Source organism: Ailuropoda melanoleuca, chromosome 4 (genome assembly GCF_002007445.2).
Source record: "Ailuropoda melanoleuca isolate Jingjing chromosome 4, ASM200744v2, whole genome shotgun sequence".
Classification (NCBI taxonomy): Eukaryota; Metazoa; Chordata; class Mammalia; order Carnivora; family Ursidae; genus Ailuropoda; species Ailuropoda melanoleuca.
Genome location: NC_048221.1, coordinates 67460546 through 67486188, shown reverse-complemented (window position 1 = coordinate 67486188; position 25643 = coordinate 67460546). Strand labels below are relative to the sequence as shown.

Here is a 25643-nt window from a genome sequence, read left to right as displayed (position 1 = left end):
GTAGGCGGGGCACGGCCGGAACTAAAGTGCGCGGTGTCGCAGTCCTTGCGCACTGCGACGGCTGGGTTTGAGTGTAGCACTTCTTTTTTGTTCTCCTTTCACTCGGTGAGTAAGTTCAGGCTGAACAACATTTAGCAGTACCTATTGAGGGTGGCAGTGAATGGCGGAATGTATTGCATTTTTGCCAGTAGTACGTACCTGGGGACGCTATGGAGATGCCAGTTGGTTCTCCTATTGGATTCTGAGTTTGCGGGTTGCAGTAATCTAAATGGGCCTGCGCCCGTCTACTGTCCCATGGGCTCGCGAAAAGCCAGTGGTCGACCGGCTTCTGTTCCCCAGTTCCCGAGCCGCGCGGCTTGTTGAGCCCGACTGTTGGAGCCCAAGGGCCCAGACGCCTGGGGAGGATAGCTCAGTGGGGAAGGGAATTCAAGTTTGTTTTAGCAGTCTGTGCTTCTGTTTTATTAATTTCGGTTTCCCACTGGGGATCAGCGTAACTTGAATTTTTTTTTTAAAGATTTTATTTATTTATTCGACAGAGATAGAGACAGCCAGCAAGAGAGGGAACACAAGCAGGGGGAGTGGGAGAGGAAGAAGCAGGCTCATAGCGGAGGAGCCTGATGTGGGGCTCGATCTCATAACGCCGGGATCACGCCCTGAGCCGAAGGCAGACGCTTAAGCGCTGTGCCACCCAGGCGCCCCTGAATTTTTGTTAATGAAGATAAAAGCTTACCTAATTGCATTTTAGAAGGCAAAACCTTCCAGGGTTGGCATTTAAAGTATTTACCATTTTACCAAAAGCTGTGATTTTACAACCATGTTTTTGATCGTCACCTATCCGAAGCTGCCTGTTCTGCGTCTTTTTGCCAAGAGGCGCGGATGAGGATGAGGACTGCCTATACTTGATAAGCATTAGGAATTAAAAGTGGAGACATTTATTGCCTTCAGAGATCTCGGTTTATTCAAAGGGAAATTCTGTGTTGTGCATTTTCAGTATAGCGTTTCCCTTACTTCTGTCGTTTAATAGATGCCTGAAACTATTCAGACATTAACTGGGATTGGAAAATCGCCTTGATAGCCTTCTCCCCAGGGGTATGTTAGCATTTTACTGATAGCCTTCCAGAGTTTTTCTGTGTATACACACACATTCACAGACTTTTTTTTATGGAAACGGGATCATACTTCTCATGATGCATGTATTCTCCTTTTTTTGCACCTGTGTAAGAGAAGTTACTGTACAGTAGGAGATGATATGGTTACTTCAAGGTCCAAGAATTGTGTGCCTTATTATTAACAATAATCTTTACTTTTTATTAAAACTTATAACTTTTGATTATCACACCTTCTGAAGTCTGTAAATTAAACTTTACAGTTTGATTGTGTGCCTGGTACATGACAGGTGCTGCTTTAGGTATATGCTTGGGATACATCTGTGAAGAGACTGGGCAGACCAAAAACAAAACAAAATTTAAAAATGATTGTCCTTGCGGAATTAACATGTTACTGGGTGGAGACAGTAAACAACAAACCTAACAAACTGTGTTAGAAGATAAGTGCGATGGAAAGAAAATCAAGTGAAGCAAGAAGTCTGACAGTTTGGGGGTGGGTCAAAATGTTAAATAATGCAATCAGGACAGACCCCATTGAGAAAAGATTTGAGCCAGGAATTGAAGGAAGTAAGAGAATTAACTGTGAATATCAGGAGCATTCCAGGAGAAAGAACAGCTCATCCAAAGAAGCATGGCTGCCTGGCAACTTGTAGTACCTGTAAGAAGGCCAGTGTGTGTATTGATTGAGAGATTGAAGATGAAGTCTTAGAGGTGGGGTTAAGGATTGTCTGTCATTCCGATGCATTAAAGCTTTTTGGGTTTTTAATAAACAAACTTTTTTTCTTAGAATAATTTTAGGTTTATATAAAAGTTGTGAAGATAGTACAGAGTTCCTACGTACCCCACACTTGATTTCCCCTTTTATTAACATCTTACATTAGTATGGTACATATGTTATAATTGATGAATCAGTACTGCTACATCATTAACTAAAGTTCGTACTTCATTCAGCTTTCTTAGTGTTTACTAGATGTCCTTTTACTGTTCCAGAATCCCATTTAGTCATCATGGCTCCTTAGGCTCCTCTTGACTGTGGCAGTATCTCACTTTCCTTGTTTTTGGTGACCTTGACAGTTTTAAGGCACTCAGGTATTTGAAGAGGTACTGGTCAGGTGTTTTCCACAATGTCCTTCAAATGGAGTTTGATGTTTTTCTCTCAGCCTGGTGTTAGGGCTTTTTGGGAGGAAGACCACAGACATGAAGTGCCATTCTCATTCCATTATATCAAGGGTGCATGCTATCAACTTGACTTTTATCATAGTTGATATTAACCATGATCACCTGGCTCACATAGTGTTTGGGAGGATTCTCTAGTACAATGTTACTTTTCCCTCTTTGGATACTGTACTCTGGGAGCAAGTTTTTAAGCATAGCCCATACTTAAGAGATGAGTGTTTTTGTTCCACCTCTTTGAGAGGGAAGTATCTGCATAAGTTATTTGGAATTCTTCTGTAAGGGAGATTTGTTTCTTCTCTGCCATTAATTTACTTCTTCATTTATTTATATGAGCATGGAATCATGGTTATTTTATGGTTTGGATTATAAGTCAATACTTTGTTACTTACTTTGTTGCTCATATTGGTTTAGCTTTAGCCATCAGGAGCTCTTTCACTTGGTTCCTATGTCCTTTTAACATACTCCCATTGTTTTGATTTTTTGAGTAGTTCCTTTATAGTACTACAAGATGCTCCAGGCTCATCTTTATATATTCCCTGCTGTAGCCCTCCAATCACCAATTTCTCCATGGAGCCCTGGTTTCTTTTATTAGAGAATGCTAAGATCAGGGTGCTGAGTGTGCTCATTGCTACTGGGATGCCATTGCTTTTTGGTCTTCTTAGCTAACAGAGCTAACCCACATATAAATACATGCCTGCGATTATTTCTATATCCATCACTATCAATATTTAGCTAAACAGGAGCTCGAACTCTAAACCTGTGCCGTTGGATCACATGGATTATTTTGGCTTTCTCCTTTTGCTTGTATGTTACTTCTCACTCCAACAGTGAGAAACACGGCTCATTGGAAGGTTTTGAGAAGAGAAGTTGACATGATCTGATTTAGGATTTTAATTACATGATTGCTGCCATGGAGAAGAGATCTTAGGGAAGTTGGAATGGAAGCCAGAAGGCCGGTGAGGAGGCTTTTGTTGAAATTTAAGTGATAAGAAAAAGAGTAACATAGTGTGAAACCAAATGAGTTGGGTTAGTATATTATGTTTAACTTGGGAGAAAGAAGTATGGTAAAGAAAATACTTTATCATTACCTATTTGATTGAAGGGCCTGAGAATTAAATAAACATCTCTTCTAAGGAAATTAAGTATTTCTTCTAAGGAAACCTTGATACAAAATATGTATCAAGCAATGGCGGATGATTTGAACTAGACATTGTTATGCTGTGTGGTAATGTTTGAAGTGTGAAGTCTGAATGGGAGTTACAGTATTTTGATGTACTTCTGAATTCTGAGCTGAGCGGACCATAGATCTAACCCATTAATTGATTCAGACATTCAGAAATAAACACTGGGTGCCTGCTGTTCATCAGGTACTATACTAGATGCTCGAGAGTAGAAAATTAACAAGACAAAATTCTGGCTTTCATGGCACTAAGGATTTAGTAGTTAACTTTTCTAAAACTGATATATAATTGATTTTGAGAGACTGGTTCAGTTGCTGAAAATTTTTCTGCAGTCTGGCTCTTTTAATGGGACATCTTGCATTGATTCCCACAATTTCACATCATGAAAAAGACTTGCAGAGCTTGAGTGAGCCAGAATCTCGTGATTCACTGAAATACACCATTGTATCCTGTTTTGGTGTGTTAGAGTGTTCTTATTACAGCTTTGTAATAATTTAATAATTTTATCAGTAAAAGCTACCATTTATTGAGGGCTTCCTATGTGCTAAATACTGTTTTAGGTGTTTTTAGAATAACTCATTTGCAAGATAGGTATTATATTCTTTCTTTTGGGAAAAATTGAAGCACACAAATTAAGTAACCGATCCAAAATATACATATATAATCTTTCTGTTTCCAGTATACATCAGTATAGTAGGTTGTAATAATTTGTGTCTAAATAAACATGACTTTTTTTTACATCATAGAAGCAATGCATATTCGTTACTAGTTTAAAAATACAAATATGCAGAAAATAAAGTTATTATGGTGCTATGATTTAGTGAACATGCGCTGGACTAGGAACTAGAATTGGACTGGAACTAGTATACTCCTTGGATAGCTGGATGCTCTGGGAAAATGATTGATTTTTCATTTTCCACATATATAAGATAAGGTGGTTAATTCTAGTTCTGCTAGTCAGGGTTTCCTCAGTCCCTTCTAGTCCTTCCGTTTGCTGTGATTCTATAACAAAGCATTCTTTGTGCTCATTGTTGAAGAAAAATTTTTAAACAATAATAACCTCCTTTGCCCATCTTTGTTGAGTCAACCTAGGTTCTAACTCATTTGGCAAAAATGGGATGTGGTTAATATATAAATACTACCTATGATTTTGCTGAACTCCAAATAACACGTTTATTATAACTTAATTCTCACCTTTATTGTATTAAAATAATAAGATTTCACTGTTAAACTTTAATAGTTTATAATTAACTTGTTCAGTTTTTTAATATTACAGAAGTGGGCACTTATGCATTTCTGAGACACATTTGACCCATGGATCTATTTTCTGCTTGTCACAGCCTCGGAAGAGAACAGTCACCACGGTCATGGCAGGGATTTTGCGCTCAATAGTTCAGAGGCCCCCAGGAAGACTCCAAGTAAGTTTCTTTTCAAGCATTCTCTTTCTTTTTTTTGTTCCTTAAGAACTGTTTCTTTCTCTTTTGTAAATAACAAAACAAACAGGCAGGTTAAACTGCACAAGTTCCTTTTCTTACATATTAAGTTCTTTTTAATGTTGAGGGTCAATTTTATTTATGATTTATCTGCTGTTTTATCACTAAAGGTTTGAAATCACAAAAGATCTTTTCCTGGAGAACATGCTGGTAAATAATGGCCAGTGTTGATTTCCCCTTAATTTTTTTAAAGTTTAAGGGTTTATTCTCTTCAGTTATGAAGAGTATATTTTCAATCACAGAAAAATAGAAAACTATGGAAGAGCAGAAAGAAGAAAAGCACTCTCCCAGAAACCATTCATGCTTGTATTTTCTTGTATTTCCTTTCCAGTGTTTCTTATAAAAATTGCAGCAGTGCAGCCTAATCTATTCCTGAGGGCCAGAGTCTAGATACAGATGTGCTGCTGGCTATAGATAATAATGTTAGGTGCTTTACATACATTACCTTAACCTTAGATTAATCCTATGTGGTCAGTATTATTTCCTTTTAAAATAGCTGAGGAAATTGACTCTCTGAGAGGACAAGTGTCTCATTTCTCGCAGATGATAGGCACAGAACCAGGATTAGAAGCCCATATTTTTCCTTTCCCTCCCTCATTCGCTCCTGCTTACTCTCTAATTATGTGTGGATCTTTGCAGGACAGAGAGGGCATGAAGGGAATGAATATTGCCCATTGAGAGAGGAGTTTCCGGATAGGAAGGATTGTCAGTGAATCCTTTTCTCTTTAGCAGACTGAGAGCAACAGGACTGGAAGATTGCCAAAGGGGAACAAGAGATAGAAACTAGGAGTGATGGCATTGTATGGGCTCGAAAGAATATCATAAACTCATTTCTTTTTACAGTTTATTGTTGAAGGTTATTATTGCACATTGTGTAGAGCAGGGGTTGGCAAACTAGTCTGCAGGTCAATTCAGTCCCCTACCTTAATCTTTTTCGTAAATCAGTCTTTATTAGAATGTAGCCACGCCCACTTGTTTACATATTGTGCAGGGCTGCTTTTGCCCTAAAGTGGCATAGTTGAGACTTGGCAATGGAAACCATACAGCCCCAAAGCTGGAAATAACTTCCTGTTTGGTCCTTTACAGAAAAATATTGGCAACCCCTGGCCAAAAAGTCTCTATTTCACTCATATGTGGAATTTAAGAAGCAAAACAGATGAACATGGTGGACAAAAGAAATAAGAGAGGCAAACCGGAAAACAGACTCTTTAACTCTAGAGAACAAACTGAGGGTTGCCGGAAGGGAGGTGGGTGGGGGATGGGCTGCATGGGTGATGGGGATTAAGGAGGACACTTGTAATGGGCTCCAGCTATGTAAGTGAGAAATCACTAAGTTCTACACCTGAAACTAATATTACACCATATGTTAACACACTGGAATTTAAATAAAAATTTGGGGGAAAGGGTCTATATTTATGTGTTTTTTGCTTTCTAATATTAGTGGTAAGATGAGATATATTCATTCAGCTAAGAAGCTGAGATAAATGTTTGATAATTATAGGTTAGATATAGTATATGTGCTGCCGAAGCGAGCACTATAGGTTAGATATAAACAGACTTTTGTCACCTAAAAATTGGTGGTTATGGATTTCTGCACTAGACAGAGTTCTTGAAAAATGTTTTATGTCATGTTTTAGACTGTGACAAAAGGTATGGAGTCTCTTATTTGCACGGATTGGATTCGTCACAAATTTACCAAGTCAAGAATTCCAGATAAAGTAAGAACAAGGGTTTGGGGTTTTTTGGGTTTTTTTTAGCATTATTATTTTTTTTAAGCATGTGATGTTTTAAAGCTACCTACTTTTGTAATATTGAAAACTTTTATGTTAAATTATTTGTGGATGTTGATGATAGGGCAGAGTTTAAATAAAGCATGGTAGAGTTTATCTAAATAAGGATTCTTTTTTTAAAAAAAAAATGTACCACTGGCCTTTGTAGTAGTAGGTTTTTATCATCTTTGAATCTTTTTATTCCTGCTTATGGTTTTTTGCCTTAGTATTTTGTGTTTTCATCTCACCATTGTCCTCAGAAAACAATGAGTCCTCTTCCTGCTCAGACACTATCTATGGGACTCTGTGTTCACTTTCTATATTGACTATTGCAACTTGGGATCTTTGAGTTTTCTCTGCTAAATTTATGTGTATGTATTATTCTTTCGGAAAACACTAGCTACAGTGCTTTTTGTGGTTTTTTCCTATGTTAGCCACATAAAACCAGTTGGTTTTCCCCAAATGTTTCATGCTCTTTACACTGTTTTTTTATATCTTCTCTCCTTTTCTTTGGTGTGCCTGCCCCATCCTCTGTCTTCCACCATTCTTCTCACCCTACATCTCTTCAAAACCCCTAGAAAATACAAACAAGCAAAAACAACTGAAAAACACCCTTTATCCCACCTGCCTGGAGACAGCTGTCAACACCTTCCACACCCTTTTCTGTTGTATGTTTTTAAAGATGTGAATCATCTCATGTATGAAGCTTCTCTAGTTGCCTTCTTCATTTAGCAGTATAATGGGGGCCTCTCAGGGGATAAGTTTCTGCAATATTATTTTCATGATTGAATGATACACTTTTTGATTAAAGTGTCGTCTTTTGTGTGTGTGATTCCCCAGAGGTATGACTCTTGATCTAATGTTTTTGAAACCTTTATACATACATAAGTGTCTGTGTATGTGTGTGTGTGTATAACATGATTTCTTAGAATCAATATTTATGTAGTGTATCCTATATACAAACCTGTGTATATTGGTACAGATGAAACAAGTACAAGATCTTACTACAGGGGTACCTGGGGGACTCAGTCAGTTAAGCATCTGCCTTCAGCTCAGGTCATGATCCCAGGGTCCTGAGATTGAGCCCCGGTCAAATATGGAGTCTGCATCTCCCTCTCCCTCTGCCCCTTCCTCCTGCTCATGCTTTCTCTCAATTTCTCCTTTTTCTCCCAAATAAATAAATAAAACCTTGGAAAAAAAAGATCTTATTACACATGGTTGTGTGGTTTTTGGGATTTTTTTGTTTGTTTTTTTGGTTTTTTGCTCAAGAATAGTTGAGACTTGGCAATGGAAATCTTTTTGTGGCCATTCTTCAATGTTAGTAGCTGCAAAGACAGTAAACTGTATTTGTTTTAATGGCAGCATTGTATCCCATGGGATACATAATTTATTTAGTTACATCATATTTTGTTTGGTTTTGTTATTGTTAGTTTTATTTAGAATGTATGCGTTGTAATTCATTTAGTTATTCTATGAGGAGCATGGATGTGGCCTTTAAAATTTTCAGTATTGGGGCGCCTGGGTGGCACAGCGGTTAAGCATCTGCCTTCAGCTCAGGGCGTGATCCCGGCATTATGGGATCGAGCCCCACATCAGGCTCCTCTGCTGTGAGCCTGCTTCTTCCTCTCCCACTCCCCCTGTTTGTGTATCCTCTCTCGCTGGCTGCCTCTATCTCTGCCAAATAAATAAATTAAATTAAATAAAATTTTCAGTATTACAAATAGTATTACCATGTACATCCTTATTCAGTACATATTATGTACTTAGGGAAGTTTTTCTTGGGATAGCTTATTGGAACTTTTTGATTCATAGAGAATCAGTTCACATGGCAGCTCTCTGGAGCTGTTTCTAATCCTTCATAGGCAGTCATTTGTCTGTAGTCCTCTAGTACTTTGTTCATACTTTTTTATGATTCTCATGTGTTATTGTCATTGTAAGCTTATCTTTGTTCCCCTGCTTGAATGGGGTGGAGGGATGCAGCTGTGCCCAGCTTCTACAGTGTTAATACCATCTCCTGACATTTGAATTCTTTAGTGTCCTCTGGTTGCTCCTGCTTCACCCTTAAAACAATCTTTGCCTGTGTGATACTTTTTTCAGAGTATGAAATTATTAGACTTTGTCTATCTAAGTAATCAGACAGGTATAAATGTTCAATTTGAGGATAGGATTACAGAAAGATTTGGGATGAGATCGTTACGTAGTCATTTGGTTTTGTTTTGTTTTTTTTTAAGGAAAAAAGAAGATACATAGAAGCATAGATACATAGAAGTTGAAATACATACATACATAGAAGTTGAAAATTTACTATTTATAATTCTTTCTTAGGTATTTCAGCCTTCACCTGCAGATCATGAAAAATATGGTGGGGATCCACAGCACCCTCATAAACTGCATATTGTTACCAGAATAAAAAGTATAAAAAGACGTCCATATTGGGAAAAAGATACAATAAAGATGCTTGGATTAGAAAAAGTATGCAACGATTTAAGTCATCTTATGTGATGTTTAAATTTGCTTTAAATTTTATAATTTCTAAACCTTGACGTGTATTTTTACTATTTCTTTTGTTTAAATGTATTATTTAGTGTAATTTATTTGAAACTTTGGTTTAGACAGAATAAGCCTTCATTTTCACATTTTGCTGAAATATGGGACCATCTGCTCTGAAACTGATCCATTACATGGTTTCCTTTCTTTATAGGCACATACTCCCCAAGTTCACAAGAATATCCCTTCAGTGAATGCAAAACTGAAAGTGGTTAAACATTTGATAAGGTTTGTTGTTTGTTACTTCAGCGATTTTTAAAAATGTGTTACCTAATATAATTCTAAAAGCATTTTCTTATGTCACAGGATCAAGCCCCTGAAGTTGCCCCAAGGACTTCCATCAGAGGAGGACATGTCTAACACGTGTCTCAAGAGCACTGGGGAATTAGTGGTGCGGTGGCGTCTAAACCCCATAGATCAGGAAGCAGTTAAGTCCTAAGGCCAGAGCAGTTTCATATTAAAAAATGTAAATCGTTTTTATTTAAAGGTAGTGAGAAAGTATTCCCATTAAAATATATTTTAAATGCTAGTCCTTTTCACTGGCTGAACGTGGTGTGATTCTTCCTTATATAGGCATGGAGATTTCAGTGCTGTTATTTGGTTTAACTCTCTCTCTTTTCCTTCTGATAGTTTCATTTCAGAATGGGCAAGAATGGTGTTATTTGAATGTCTGAGTTCAGATGTCACCTTAGCAATCACCATTGACTTTTTAAAAATACTGTTTTCTCTTTTAATAGAATTCAACAAATTCTGTGAGTGTCCCTTTGAGTGAGCAGTGTGTTGTTATATGTGGAGAAAGGCACAGCTAACCAGAACATGGTCCCTGCCCATCAGGAACTTAGTCTGTTTTGCTAGAGAACAGAGACTCAGCCACAGTCATTAAACATTAGGTGTAGCTTGATTGGCTGCTTTGTGCTTTAGTGTCTATAAATATTTTTGTAGACACGGGCTGCATTTTATTCTTAAGCTTAATAACAAAAATAGTATCTGTTTTCTAATTATAAATCTAATTTGACCTAAATTTTATTGATGTTCTTTAAATTCCTCAGAAACTGCCAACAGTTGAGATTGCTATTTAAAAGACGAAAAAGAAGGGAGAAATCTTTTAGGGAAATTTTTTTTTTTTCCTTTTTTTCTGTTTCAGATACCTGAAGGGATTGGGAGAAGTAAGAATTTTAGGAGAGGTTCAGTACTGGGAAATTCTGTGGCAGCTAATTGAAGATGATGGTAAAGAATCTCTGGATTCTAATTACCTGTTATTTCCTTTGTCTCTTGTGAGATTTAGTTTGGGCGACAGTAACATTGGCATACTAATAATTTGTGGTCCCAGTATCCATCCTGTCGTAGGTCTTAATGTTTGGGGTCATCAAGCAGAAGTGCTACCTGATATGAAGCCAGATATCATTAATTATTTTTTTTAAGATTTATTTATTTATTTTAACCACAATGAAATACCACCTCACACCAGTCAGAATGGATAAAATTAACAACACAGGAAACAACAAATGTTAGTGAGGATGTGGAGAAAAGGGAACCCTCTTACACTATTGGTGGGAATGCAAGCTGGTACAACCATTGTAGAAAACAGTATGGAAGTTCCTCAAGAAGTTAAAGATAGAGCTACCCTATGACCCAGCAATTGCACTACTAGGTATTTACCCCAAAGATACAAATGTAGTGAGCCGAAGGGGCACTTGGACCCCAGTGTTTATAGCAGCAATGTCCATAATAGCCAAACTATGGAAAGAGCCCAGATGTCCATCAACAGATGAATGGATAAGAACAAGTGGTATATACGCACAATGGAATATTACTTCGCCATCAAAAAGGATGAAATCTTAACATTTACATCAATGTGGATGGAACTGGAGGGTATTATGCTGAGTGAAATAACTCAATCAGAGAAAGACAATTATATGATTTCACTCATGGAATATGAGAATCAGAGTGGAGGATCATAGAGGAAGCAAGGGAAAACTAAATGGGAAGAAATCGGAGGGGGGGGCCAAACCATGAGAGACTCTTAACTCTAGGAAACAAACAGGGTTGCTGGAAGGGAGGTGGGTGGGGGATGGGGTAACTGGGTGATGGGCATTAAGGAGGGCATGTGATGTGATGAGCACTGGGTGTTATATACAGCTGATGAATAACAACTCTACATCTGAAAGTAATGATATACTATATGTTGGCTAATTGAATTTAAATTAAAAAAAAAGATTTCTTTATTAGAACAGGGAGGAAGGGCAGAAGGAGAAAGAGAATCTTAAGCAGATTCCCCACTAAGTGTGGAGGCCAACATGGGACTCAGTCCTATGACCCTGAGATCACAGCCTGAGCCAAAACCAAGAATCAGATGCTCAACCAACTGCACCACCCAGGTACCCCAGATGTTATTAATTATCAAGCTTAAACAGTTTTAATTCAACAATTACTGAATATCCAATATGTGTAAGTCCTGGAGGGGATATTAAAGCCAAAGGACGCTAACTTCAGAGAGCTCATTCTAACTGAAGAGACCTCTGTGCTACAACAAAATGTGTCCTTGCTGCAGGCAGGTTGAGGATAGCTGTGTAAATAAAAGCTGGTCACTGCTCATTTATTACCATCTCTTTCACTGTACTATTAATATTTAAAATGGGGAAAAGGACATTAGTTAATTTTTACTCAAAGAATCTAATAAACTTTGGGTAAGTAATTTTAACCTTAACAGCCCATGACTAGAAAAAAGGACCTAAATGTTAAGTTGAATATTTAGAAGTCAAATTATCTAGAAAAAAGTCTATAGGGAGAACGTGGGCATAGGCTAATGCATTAGTTTTTTATTGCTGTGTAACAGATTACAACAAACTCAGTTGCTTAAAGTAACACACTTATCTCACTGTTTCTGTGGCTCAGAAGTTTAGGCTTATATTTGCAGTGACATGGATGGAGCTAAAGTGTATTATGCTAAGTGAAAAAAGAAAGACAAATACTATATATTTCATTCATATGTGGAACTTAAGAAAGAAAACAGATGAACATATGGGAAGGAAGAAAAGGGAAAAAGTATAGAGGGAAATAAACCATAAGAGACTCTTAACGACAAAAAACGAAAGGGTTGATGGAGGGAGGGAGGTGGGGGATGGGCTAGATGGGTGATGGTTGTTAAAGAGGGCACATGTGATGAGCACTGAATGTGCTGTGTAAGGGATGAATCACTGAATTCTACTCCAGAAACTAATAATTGAACTGTATGTTAACTAAAAACTAAATAAAATAAAATAAATTAAAAAAAAAAAAGTCGATTGGGCTTAGCAAGGCTTAGTCTGCCTAGGGTCTCACGAGGCTGACTTTTTGTCAGAGCATTGACTGGGAAAGGATCTGCTTCCAAGCTCTCAGATTGTTGGCAGAGTTCATTTCCTTGTAGTTGTAGGATTCATGGCAAGTTGCTTCTTCAAACCGAGTATTGAGAGAAACTTGAGCAAGATGGGTGCTACACTCTTGGGTAATCATGCAAATGCAGTCATGTACATTCCATCACTTTTGTTGCATTCCATTGGTTAGAAGCAAGCCATAAGTCTGGCCAGACTCAAGAAAGAGGAGAGTTTTGCAATTGTATCTTGGGGCAGGAGGCAAGGATCTGGGGGCCTCCTTAAAGTTCACCTGCCAACCATGATAATTCCATCCTCAAGCTGGACCCAGGTAATTCCCCATTTGGCCTTCCTTTGCCTCGTATCATTTCAAAACCTTTTAAGGACTTCTTGCTTACTCTTGTCTTTGGGTCTCTGGGAATTGCTCTTTAATTTCAGATGATTTGTTTCAGATTTTGTCTCACCTCTCATTGGTGACCATTGGCATTTAATCAAGCTCAGGAAGATGAAGTTACCCAAGCACTAGCACTACCTTTTTTTTTTTAAGGTTTATTTATTTATTTATTTATTTATTTTTGAGAGAACATGAGCCAGGAGAGAGCCAGAGGGGGAGAGAGAATCTTCAAGCTAACTTCTTACTGAGCGCAGAACCCAATGTGGGGCTTGATCCCAAGACCCTGAGATCATGACTTAAGCTGAAACCAAGAGCCAGATGCTCAACCGACTGAGTCACCCAGGCACCCTTTGCAGTACCTTTAAGGACCATACCAGTTCTCTCAAGGTCTTCTCAATCTAAAATTGTGCCTCTTCCAGGTACATCTTTTCTCCTTACAATACTAATACCATTCTAACTGGCACAGTTTCACCAGGAACAATTTGGAATTGCACTGCCCTTTGGGGGGCAGGGGGCTTTTGACATGAACAAGATTGTGTATTTGGGAGGTAACTTACAACAAGGAATGAAGAAATCCCATGAGGAGATTCTTTGTCTTGTTTTTCTAAAAAAGAGATATCTTGCTTAATATAGGTGGTATCCTGTCCTTCTTTCCCATACTAAATACTTCAAGGAGTAACGTACTGGCTTTTTGATTACCCAGTTTGATAAAATTTTTAAGGGTCCAAGTTATTGTCAAACCATTTGTCTCTCTCTTTATATGTGGAGACATGTCAAAATTTGTTTCCTGTATCTAAACTTTTCTCTCTTAATTAACTTGAAGACCTTAGGTAAATTAAGTTAGTAAATAATCTTTGGAAGTCTGGACAGTTTCTAAATAAGAAACAGATACAAAACGTTAGTCCCTAAACAAAATTTTTACCTTTATTTCTTGGAATGTCAATCAATTAAACAATGAATGTAACTTTGGATAATATCTATGTTTATTTTTGACTCAAAATTACTGAAATGATATGAAGTAAGTGCTCATGGAGAAAAAAAATAGTTAAACAGTTCTTCATTTTCCGTTCTCTAAATTTTCTTTGTTGCATGGAGAAAAGAAAATTTGTTGATCACTTAAGTTAAAGATAATAGAAACAGTGTTAACAACATTATATAATGGAGGAGCTAAGATGGCAGAGTAGTAGGAGGACCTTAGGCTTGCCTCATCCCTTGAACAAAGCTAGATAAATACCAAATCATTTTGAATACCCAAGAAATCAACCTGAGGACTGACAGAACAACTGCACAACTAGAGGACAAGAGGAGGCCACATCATGGAAGGTAGGAAGTGCAGAGACATAGTTTGGGGGAGAAAAGGATACACCTGTTGAGGGCAGCTAACCTGGCCACTGGCTCTTTAGTGCATTTTGCTCCAAATCCCATGCTTCTGTACTCTGGTGCAACTGCCCTTCAGGGTCAAACCTGCATCCGTTCCTAGTGTAGCAAGACCCTTCCCCAGAGGATCAACATAGGTCCCCACCATGCCAGGTCCCTGAAGTTTGGAATTTTAAAACTTAGCCTGGCTGGGAGAGAGCTCAAAGTGCGCTATGCTGCTCTAGGCTGGCAAGCAGCACAGACACAGCATGAAAACAGTGATCTGAAAAACACCTACAACACATTAGGATAAGTTATTTGCTTGGGGATGTCTTCCTTGACAGCAGTGAGCACGAACTCCCCTCTCCAGGAACAAAGATTCTGGCTGGTGCCATTTCCCTCCCCCACCCCTAATCATAAACTGTCTTCAGTAAACAGCACAGCACCAACACTGGCTGCTTAAATTGCTTACACCAAAACCAGCTGCCTTGCGCTCTGCTGATACTGCTTTTCTCAGGCAAGGGTGTCTGAGAACCAGCACATTGGCCCCTCCCCCTGAAGACCAGCACAAACTCCCACATACACCAAGTCTACTGACCATAGAGTGTTGCAAAGCTTCAGCTCTAGTGGAAATAGCTTCAGGTCTAATAACAAGCAGACTAGAGCACACCTAGTTAAAATTTGCCACACTCTGGCCAAGGTCCAAACACTCCCCACTGCAGACAAGGAGAAATCCTACAGAGGACTGACCTGCAGGATAGAGGAGGCATAACATAGCAGCAGAGTGTACACAGCATACACCAGAGACGTTTCCTGAAGCACCAGGTCCTGGGCATTATATAACCTCTTTATAAAGCCATTACTCTCAGCAGCAGGAAACATAACAGGCTTCCTAACACGCAGAAGAAGACAAAGACTGAGACAAAATGCCAAGATGGAGGAATTATCCCAAAAGAAAGAACAAGAAAAGGTCACAGCTAGGGATCTAATGGGAAAAGATTTAAGTAATACGCCTGATCTGGAATTTAAAACAATAATCATATGGATACTAGTCGGACTTGAGAAAAGCATAGAAGACATGAGGGAATCCCTTACCATAGAGATAAAAGAGCTTAAAACCAATGGGGCCAAAATGAAAAATGCAGTAACTGAGATTCAAAACCAACTGGATGCAATGACCACAAGGATGCAAGAAGCAGAGGAACTAATAAGTGATACAGAAGATAGAATTATGGAAAATAAGGTGATCAAAAGAGAAAAAAATCTTGGATCAGAAAGTAGAATTAGGGAACTCAGTGATTCCATGAAACAATAACATTCCTATCATAGGAGTCCCAGAAGAAGAAAATATAGAAAAGGGGGCAGAATGTTTATTTGAGGAAATTATACCTGAAAACCTCCCCAATCTGGGGGAAAAAACAGACTTCCAAATCCAGGAAGCTCAGAGAACTCCCATCAAAATCAACAAAAGTAGGCCAACGCCAAGACATATTATAGTTAAATTTGCAAAATATAGAGATAAAAATTCTAAAAGCTGAAAGACAAAAGAAGTCCCTAACTTACAAGGGAAGACAAATAAGGGTACAGCAGATCTCTCCACCAGAAACATGGCGGGGCAGAGGAGAGTGGCATGATTTATTCAACATTCTGAATGGGAAAAATCTACAGCCAAGAATACTCTATCCAGCAGAGCTATCATTCAGACTTGAGGGAGAGATCAAGAGTTTCCCAAGCTAGGGGTCCCTGGGTGGCTTAGTCAGTTAAGCATCTGCCTTTGGCTCAGGTCATGATCCCAGAGTCCTGGGTTGGAGCCCCATGTCAGGCTCCCTGCTCAGTAGGGAGTCTGCTTGTCCTTCTCCTTCTGCCCCTCCCCCCTGTTTCTTCTCTCTCTCTCAAATAAAATCTTTTTTAAAAAAAGTTTCCCAAACTAAAACTAAAGGAGTTTATGTCCACTAAACCAGCCCTCCAGGAAATATTAAAGGGGACTCTTTGGGAAAAACACTAGAAAGAAAAGAGAAAGTCAACAGAAAAATGACAAAACAAGCAATAAAATGGCACTAACTTCATATCTATCAATAATCACCCTGAATGTAAATGGACTAAATGCTCCAATCAAAAATCAAAGTGTCAGAATGGATTAAAAAACAAGAGCCATCTATACACTGCCTACAAGAGACTCATTTTAGATCTAAAGGCACCTGCAGATTGAAAGTGGGGGGAGGGAAAAATATTTTTCATGGCAATAGATGTCAAAAGAAAGCCAGAGTAGCAATACTTATATCAGACAAACTAGATTCTAAACCAAAGACTAACAAGAGATGAAGAAGGTGCTATATCATAATAAAGGAGTCATTCCAACAAGATCTAAAAATTGTGAATATTTATGCCCCGAACTTGGGAGCACCCAAGTATATAAAATAATAATAAACATAAAGGAATTCATTGATAATAATACAATAATAGTAGGGGACTTTAACATCCCACTTACATCAACAAGGAAACAGTGGTTTTGAATGACACACAGGACCAGGTGGAATTAACAGATTTATTCAGAACATTTCATCCTAAAGCAGCAGGATGCACATTCTTTTCTGTGCATGTAGGATCTTCTCCAGAATAGATCACATACTAGGTCACAGATCAGGCCTCAACAAGTACAAAAAGATTAAGATCACACCATGCATATTTTCCAACCACAATGCTATGAAACTTGAAGTCAACCACAAGAAAAAATTTGGAAGACCACAAATACATGGAGGCTAAAGAACATCCTGCTAAAGAATGAATGATTCAACCAGGAAATTAAAGAAGAAAAAAAAAATACGTGGAAACAAATGAAAACACAATAGTCCAAAACCTTTAGGAGTCAGCAGAAGTGGTCATAAGAGAGAAGTATATAGCAATACAGGCCTACCTCAAAAAGCAAGAAAAATCTCAAATACATAATCTAACCTTACACCTAGAAGAGCTGGAAAAAGAACAACAAATGAAACCTAAAGCCAGCAGAAGAAGGGAAAAGCAGAGCTGTAGGCATCACAATTCCAGACTTCAAGTTATATTACAAAGCTATAGTTATCAAGACAGTATGGTATTGGCACAAAAACAGACACATAGATCAATGGAACAGAATAGAAAACCCAGAAATGAACACAACTATATGGTCAACTACTCTGATGAAGCAGGAAGGAATATCCAATGGAAAAAAAGACTGTTTCTTCAATAAATGGTGTTGGGAAAACTGGACAACAACATGCAGAAGAATGAAAGTGGACCATTTTTTTACACCATCTGCAAAAATAAATTCAAAATGGATGAAAGACCTCAATGTGAGACGGGAAACCATCAAAATCCTAGAGGAGACCACAGGCAGTAACCTCTTTGACATCAGCCATAGCAACTTCTTACTAGATCACGAGAGGCAAGGGAAACAAAAGCAAAAATGAAGAGATTTTTATCAAGATAAAAATTTATGCACAGTGAAGGAAACAATCAACAAAACTAAAAGGTAACTCAGAATAGGAGAAGATATTTGCAAATGACATATCTGATAAAGGGTTAGTATCCAAAACATCTAAAGAACTTCTAAACTCAACACCTGAAAAACAAATAATCCAGTTTAAAAATGAGCAGATGACATGAATAGACATTTTTGCAAAGAAAATATCCAGATGGCTAATAGGCACATGAAGAGATGCTCAACATCACTCATCATCAGGGAAATACAAATCAAAACTACGATGAGATATCACCTCACACCAGTCAGAATGGATAAAATTAACAACTCAGGAGACAACAGATGTTGGCAAAGATGCAGAGAAAGGTGAACCCTTGCGCACTGTTGGTGGGAATGCAAACTGGTGCAGCCACTCTGGAAAACACTGTCAAGTTTCCTCAAAAAGTTAAAAATAGAACTACCTTACAACCCAGCAGTTGCACTACTAAATATTTATCCAGAGGATACAAAAATACTGATTCAAAGGGGTACATGCACCCCAGTGTTTATAGCAGCATTATCAACAAATAGCCAAATTATGGGAAGAGTCCAAATGCCCATCCACTGATGAATGGAAAAGAAGAGGGGAGATATATATATATATATATATATATATATTACTCAGCCATAAAAAATAATGAAATCATCCCATTGATGTAATGATGTGGATGGAGATAGAGAGTATTATGCTAAGCAAAATAAGTCAATCAGGGAAAGACAAATAGCACATATGATTTCACTCATATGTGGAATTTAAGAAACAAAACAGATGAACATAGGAGGGGGAAAAAGAGAGAGGCAAACCAGAAAACATTCTTAACTATAGAGAACAAACTGAGGGTTGCCGGAGGGGAGGTGAGCAGGGGAACGTGTTAAATGGGTGATTGGTATTAAGGAGGGCACTTGTGATGAACACTGGGTGTGGTGTGTAAGTGATAAATCACTAAATTCTACACCTGTAACTAATATTTCACTGTATGTTAACTAGAATTTAAATAAAAAGTTGAAACTAAAACAAAAACCAAAAACCCCACAATGTTATGTAATGTTAATAGTAACTGTTAACACTGTTTTTATATTATAAACAATTTCAACCAGATATAATAATTACAGAGAAATATGTGCACAGCATAATGGATATGATTTTCTGCTTATTAAGATGGTAAATTTAGTACAATATATACATTTTCTATTTAATATATGATAAATTCTATTTTAACTCTATAAATATAAGCTTTAAGCTTATTAAATATAGATGCCATGCCTAAATACATATAAAGGTATATTAATAAAGTACTTCAATCTGTGCATGAATAATGTAAAATAAAGGTAAAAATGGAATTTGACTAGGCCAACGTATTTTTGCCTAGACTCATTATTTCCTATTTTAGATACTTATCACATATCTTGTCCTCGCTAAAAGCTATTCTCGATTTTGCCTTTCTCAAAATCATACCCAAATTTGAAAGAGTAAAGTTATTAAGATGCATTTCATTCTTAAACTATCTATGGGTTTTCTAAAGTGACCATCAGATAACAAAGATTTGCTGTTCACCACATAAAAATAAAAGCAATAGGAATGATTGTCTAAAAATTCTCCAAACGTTAATTCAAAATAATTATGAGCATTTTTGTCTACCAAACTTACTTTTTTTTTAAGTAGGCACCGCACCCAGCGTGGAGCCCAATTCAGGATTTGAACTCATGACCCTGAGATCAAGACCTGAGCTGAGATCAAAAGTCAAATGCTTAACCAACTGAGCCACCCAGATACCACCAAACTTAATATTAAAAGAAACCTGACAAATTAAAAAGAGCGTTGATCTGCCTAGGTTAATTATATATAAGTAAAGTCTATTAAATATCTTTTAATGAATGTACATTTTTCAAGTTAAAAGAAATATTGCTATGATTAGACAGACTATAATTCATTTTAATTTATTTATAGAAATTTATATATATATTTATTTTATATATATAAGATATTTATATATCTTCCAGAAGATTGTTTCCATTTATCTAGATTCACAAATCCTCCCCTCACTCCACCCCCTTTCTTTTTATTATAAATCTGAAAAGGCACTAGGGAACTGATTCAATTAAATGGAAACTATCAGAGGCCCATTGCTATATTTAATCTTAATTAGAATCAGTAGCCAAAACATATATATCCACCTTGTTAAGAGCTATAGCAGCAACAAAAATGCAAAAACTAGTTGATTTAGTTCTAGGGTCTCTACTAAACTTAATGGTTTCCCACACTGTGCTGTGTTTCCATTGACGACAAACTCTCAGCATTTTTTAGCAAGTCATCTAACATATGAAGTGTTGTTGCTGTTTCTTTATACATCAGTGTTCAATATTACAACCCCCTAAACCCTATTACCTCTCTACATGGGTCTGTGGTGTCATGCATCAATCTAAGAAATTCAGACAAACGATCAATGATTTGCCAAGGATAATTCAACCCTTCTGACAGAATAGACCCTAAATACATTCGTGTTCGGATGTTAAATTAAGTATTTTTCATTGTCTTTATTAAATTCTCCTCGTTTAGTCTACTTATAGTCATGCTCATTCCACTCTTTTCCCTGGGGTTAAATAGATCCTGTTTTTGTCTCACTCATCTTTAGGTTTGTGTTAATTACTTTTGGTCAAACTTCTCCCCCATGACTCTGTCACTTAGACACGCATCTCATTTATTGCTTTCTTGTCCTCTGGATCAGAGATACTGAGTTCTTAGAGAGGGTCTAGGCGCCACTGTCAGGGAGCGGTACTTTTATTAAGCCATTTTCTGTATTTGGTAATACTAATTTGGTAAAATCTGAGTGCAGGGCTTCAACTTAGTACAATTGCAAGAAAATATCTTCTCATAGGATGGACTATAGAATAAAACTTGGAAAGACCCCTCAACCAAAAACTCCCTCCAGTCATTCTGTAGGGGGGTCTGACATTCTTCTATTAGAAATTCAGTCATTTAAGGAAGAAGCAAAATTGTTTCAGATGGCATAATTTTATACATAGAAAATCCTGAAGACTCCGCCAAAATACTGTTAGTTCTAATTAACAAATTCAGTAAAGTTACAGGACACAAAGTTAACATACAAAAAGTCAGTAGCATTTCTATTAAGAAATTATCTGAAAAAGAAATGAAACAATCCCATTTAAGATAGTGTCAAAATGAATACGATAACCAAAGAGGTAAGAGAGCTCTACACTGAAAAACCACAAGACATTGACAAAAGAAATGAAAGAAGACACAAATGGAAAGATATTCCATGTTCATGGACTGGAAGAATTCATGTTAAAATGTCCATACGGGGGCACCTGGGTGGTTTAGTTGGTTAAGCATCTGCCTTCGGCTCAGGTCATAATCCCAGGGTCCTGGGATCAAGCCCTGTGTCAGGCTCGCTGCTCAGAGGGGAGTCTGCTTCTCCTTCCTCTGCCCCTACCCCCTGCTTGTGTTCTCTCTCTCTCTTTCAAATTAATAAAATCTTTAAAAAACCCGAATATAATGAATATTATTCGGCCATAAAAAAGAAGGAAATCCTGCCATTTGCAACAATATGAATGGACCTTGATGGCATTATGCTAAGTGAAAGAAGTCAGAGAAAAACAAATGTTGTATGATCTTATTTACATGTGGAATTGTTTCATCCTAAAAAAAAAAAAACAAAACAGAAGAAGACATCAGTTTTGTGGTTACCAAGGGTTAAGGGTAGGAAGGTGGGGAATTGGATGAAGGCTGCCCAGGTATAAACCTCCAGTTATAAGTACTAGGAATGTAATGTAATGTACAACATGATGGCTATAGTTAACACTACTGTAATATATATTTGGAAGTAAGTAAGAAAGTAGATCCTAAGAGTTCTCATCAAAAATTTAAGAAAAAACTTTTTCCCCCTTTTTCTGTATCTATACGACATTTTGGATGTAAACTGAACTTACTGTGGTCATCACTTCACAGTATGTATAAGTTAAATCATTACACCTTGAACTTACACAGTGTTGTATATCAGTTATATCTCAATAAGACTGGGGGGAAAACTGAACTAAAATAAATTTACCAAAAAAAAAAAAAAAGAAAAGAAATGTAGTCGTTTATTTCCCTTGAGTCTTCAGGAATACCAGTGAAGTGGCGACTATTCAGAAAAGTTACCTCTGGCTGCTGTCTGATCTCCTTGAGTCATCATTTCAGTCTGATGGGGGAAGGAAGTGGGAAAGTGGGATCCTCAGGGAGCAGCAGGCTAGAAGGAGCACAGATGGAGGTGGTGCTCAAGGGAGAAAGCCAGAATTGGGTAGAATAGGCCCTAAAAGAGAAGGGACCCAGAAAAGCACGTTTTGGTTACTTAAATCTCATAGCAAGGTTTGAGTTGGGATAATTTTCATGCTATAAAATAAAAACAGTCCCATAATCTCCTTTAATGTTTTACAACCAAAATCCCAACAGCCAGCTGAACCAGCCTTCACTGCTTTGCTGTCATACCTGCATCAGCCCAAATCTATTTCCTGTATCTCCCCAGCTACTCCTGAAAACTCTTCCAGCATGACTCTCCATGAAATGATGGCCACAATGTATGAAGGGTCCACGGAAAACCATTTCCCAACCTCTTGGATGTTGGCTTTGTAGGCTAACATCCTTTGAAGATCCATTGCTGCAATCATGTTGGAGGCAATAACCCCTGAGGATGGGAGGAGAGGGTGCTGTCTCTAAAATGGAGCATACCTTCCCAAGGGAGAGAGTATGGTCCACTGGGGTGAGGAAAGTAAGTACTGGAAATTCTATTTGTTTTTCATCTCATCCTTCAAATTTATGTTTTTGTATGTATTTCTTAATGTCATAGATAGAATAAAGTGCATGTGAAAAATGAGCAAATATATTGAGGTATCCTCTGAAAATTCTTCACTAGTAGTGATGCACAATCAGGAAAGTGTTGATAGATGTCTTGATGTAAGCTGCTTTAAAGAGACCACCTGTGTGCATTGTCCTTCAAAGGCATCACCCTGGAAAAGGCTCCTCTTGGTCTGCCAGGTTGGAAACTCTTCCCTTGGGCCAGTCTTGTGTCCAAATGAGTTAAACCTGGCTCATTAAACCTCTACATTTGAATGAAAACAACTTTGACCAGGTTAATCACATGGTTCTTAGTTTGTGTGTTTGCTTTTTGCAACCCCTGACTCCAAACAACTTTTGGAGGTTTCCAAATATCACACTTACCTTTGCAGGAGACTTGCCTTCATGGGTGATATTTAAAAATTTCCGCCCAGACAATTCCAAAAGAAGAATGTTTTAAATTATGCTGAGAATTTCCAAGGTAACAGAATGAAGTGGGGGACAAGGTTTTTGGCTATCAAAAATATAAGCTATTTTTTTAAGTTTTAATTCTTATTCCAGTTAACATACAGTGTTATATTTGTTTCAGGTGTATCATACAGTGATTCAATTATTCCATACATCACTTGGTTAAACTGTTGTGTTTTACATTTCAAAATTAGCCACAGCATTGTACATGTGTGAAACTGAGTAGGGTGTTTGTTTGTTTGTTTGTTTGTTTGTTTTAACATACAAAATATGGGAGGCATATGAGGGAGAGAAAGCTTCAGAGAAAGGTAATTTCCAATCAACATTTGATTGATACCTTGCCTTATTGCAGACATTTTAATCAATGATATACCTTATGAGGGCAACTGGAAATTTAGAGGGGAAGGTTAGGAAGTGGCAGATCCAAGAGCAGAGAGAACATTACTACTGCACACATAGGGCATCATAGAGATTAGGGCACAGGCTCTAAACCCTAGCCCTGTTACTGGCTATCGGACCTTGGCAAGTAATTTAACCTCTCTGGGTTTCAGTTTTCTCATCCATACAATGAAGATGATAAGTAGCACCTTTATCATAGGAATTGAATGAAGAAATAAATATAAAGCAACTGATCTAGTGCCTAGAGCACAGTAGCTATCATTGCTTTTATTAGTAGTACAGTATGTTTCCTTCAGAAAAGAACATGGTCACTTATCCTTTTTTTTTTTTTTAAAGATTTTATTTATTTATTTGACAGAGACAGAGACAGCCAGCAAGAGAGGGGAACACAAGCAGGGGGAGTGGGAGAGGAAGAAGCAGGCTCATACGGAGGAGCCTGATGTGGGGCTCGATCCCATAACGCCGGGATCACGCCCTGAGCCGAAGGCAGACGCTTAACCACTGTGCCACCCAGGCGCCCCACTTATCCTTTTTATATCATTTCACCTCTGCCCTCTAACATACTAAGGCTTAGGCTATCAATGACACCAGACTGCCGGAGAGAACCTTAGGCCCTTACTTTGGCCAAAGTTTTGAAAGAAGGAAGTGAATTTTAAGGTTCCTTGAAGTTCTAGCTTGGGAAGTAGGACTCTTCATTCTCCAGATAATTAGAACCTGCTAGCACTGCACTTGTCCCCAGAGTAGGGGTCACTTCCTAAGCGTTTATGCAATTGAATTCTATCGATAACCCTGCTGTGTCCATGAGAATTTGAACTCATGGGACAGAATTGGTTTGAAATTTTTGAAAAGTGGACTCATATTTATATGCTGATTTGGGGTGTCCAGTGCCTAAAATGTTATGCTCCTGTTCAGACATGGTAGTTACTATGCTTACCTGAGATCATCAGTCCCTCTGGGAGGTTATCGCTGAAGCTTAGTCTTGAACTTAGGTAGATAAACAAAACACGCATGCAGTTTCCTCTTTCTCAAAACACCATCTGAAAATGAGGGTTGGATGAGGGCAGAGAAATGAGAATGTTGGCCAGGGCAGAGTTGCTATTCTCAAGGGCTGAACTTGCCTTTTGGAAATTCTGACAAAGTGTTCACGTGGACAATTCTGTACCCAGCTTCTCGTCTCCACATTGCACCAGAAGGGAACAGGCTAAATCTGACGTTAAGGCCTAACCTGGAAAAGGGAAAAAGCAACATACAGAGCAAAGAGCTTCTAAGGGAAATGGTCTATATTATGCCTACAGTGACTATGTATCAGTTTTCCTCATTATCATGAGTTTTAATAATTGAATATTCTTTGACATTATGGAAATCTTCCATCATTCTCCCTTCAATAAACAGCTTTGTATACAAAAGGATCTTATTAACAAAGGTATTCAGACAGATCTACTCATTGAAAATTGATCAATGTTGGCAAATTAATCTTATTCTCTAATTAATGTACTCCATACTCTGATTTAATCCATGTCCTTCGGACCACCTTCCCCCTGATGCTGTGCCACCTCCCATAGAGAGCTCATTCTTAGGTATATCTTCATCTTTTTTGGTCTTTGACCAGAAGGCTTCTCTCCTCTCAGACCATCCACCACACTCTGAAGATATCTGTGGCTCTCAGAACCTCCCCCTCTGACTCCATTGTCACTGTGGGTATGGTACCTGGCCTTGGTGCCTTACAGAGGGTTTCACTGGTAAGGACAATGAAGACCTCCTGAAATCTTCTCCACAACATGGACACCCTCCCCGAGACTCACCTGAGAAGCACCAAGGCCCAGAAACATCAGTAGAATCCACAGCCTCAGGATGCTGAGAATATGAGACAAAATGAGAATAGAACCTCTTAGTATCACTCTATAAATATATATATAAATAAAAATATATATTATATATAATATATATGTAAAAATATTTCTATATATTAAATATAAACATACACATTTATGGGGCGCCTGGGTGGCACAGCGGTTAAGCGTCTGCCTTCGGCTCAGGGCGTGATCCCGGCGTTATGGGATCGAGCCCCACGTCAGGCTCT

The 25643-nt window shown here is 37.9% G+C and overlaps 1 protein-coding gene across 3 annotated transcripts in view; it reads left to right on the top strand.

Moving 5' to 3' along the window:
• Positions 1-9808, top strand: part of MRPL30 (mitochondrial ribosomal protein L30) — a 31866-nt gene extending 22058 nt beyond the window's left edge. Inside the window, exons 1-6 of one of the 3 annotated variants that reach the window (XM_002919959.4) lie at positions 3-105; positions 4804-4881; positions 6594-6674; positions 9051-9197; positions 9427-9500; positions 9579-9808. In XM_002919959.4, coding sequence (XP_002920005.1) covers positions 4831-4881; positions 6594-6674; positions 9051-9197; positions 9427-9500; positions 9579-9711 — 486 coding nt within the window. In that variant the 5' untranslated portion in view covers positions 3-105; positions 4804-4830 and the 3' untranslated portion in view covers positions 9712-9808. Of the gene's footprint in view, positions 1-2; positions 106-3170; positions 3239-4803; positions 4882-6593; positions 6675-9050; positions 9198-9426; positions 9501-9578 lie in introns of those variants that run through there. The other 2 variants (XM_019800426.2, XM_019800427.2) reach the window with 2 other exon arrangements.
• The last annotated feature ends 15835 nt before the right edge of the window (positions 9809-25643 follow it).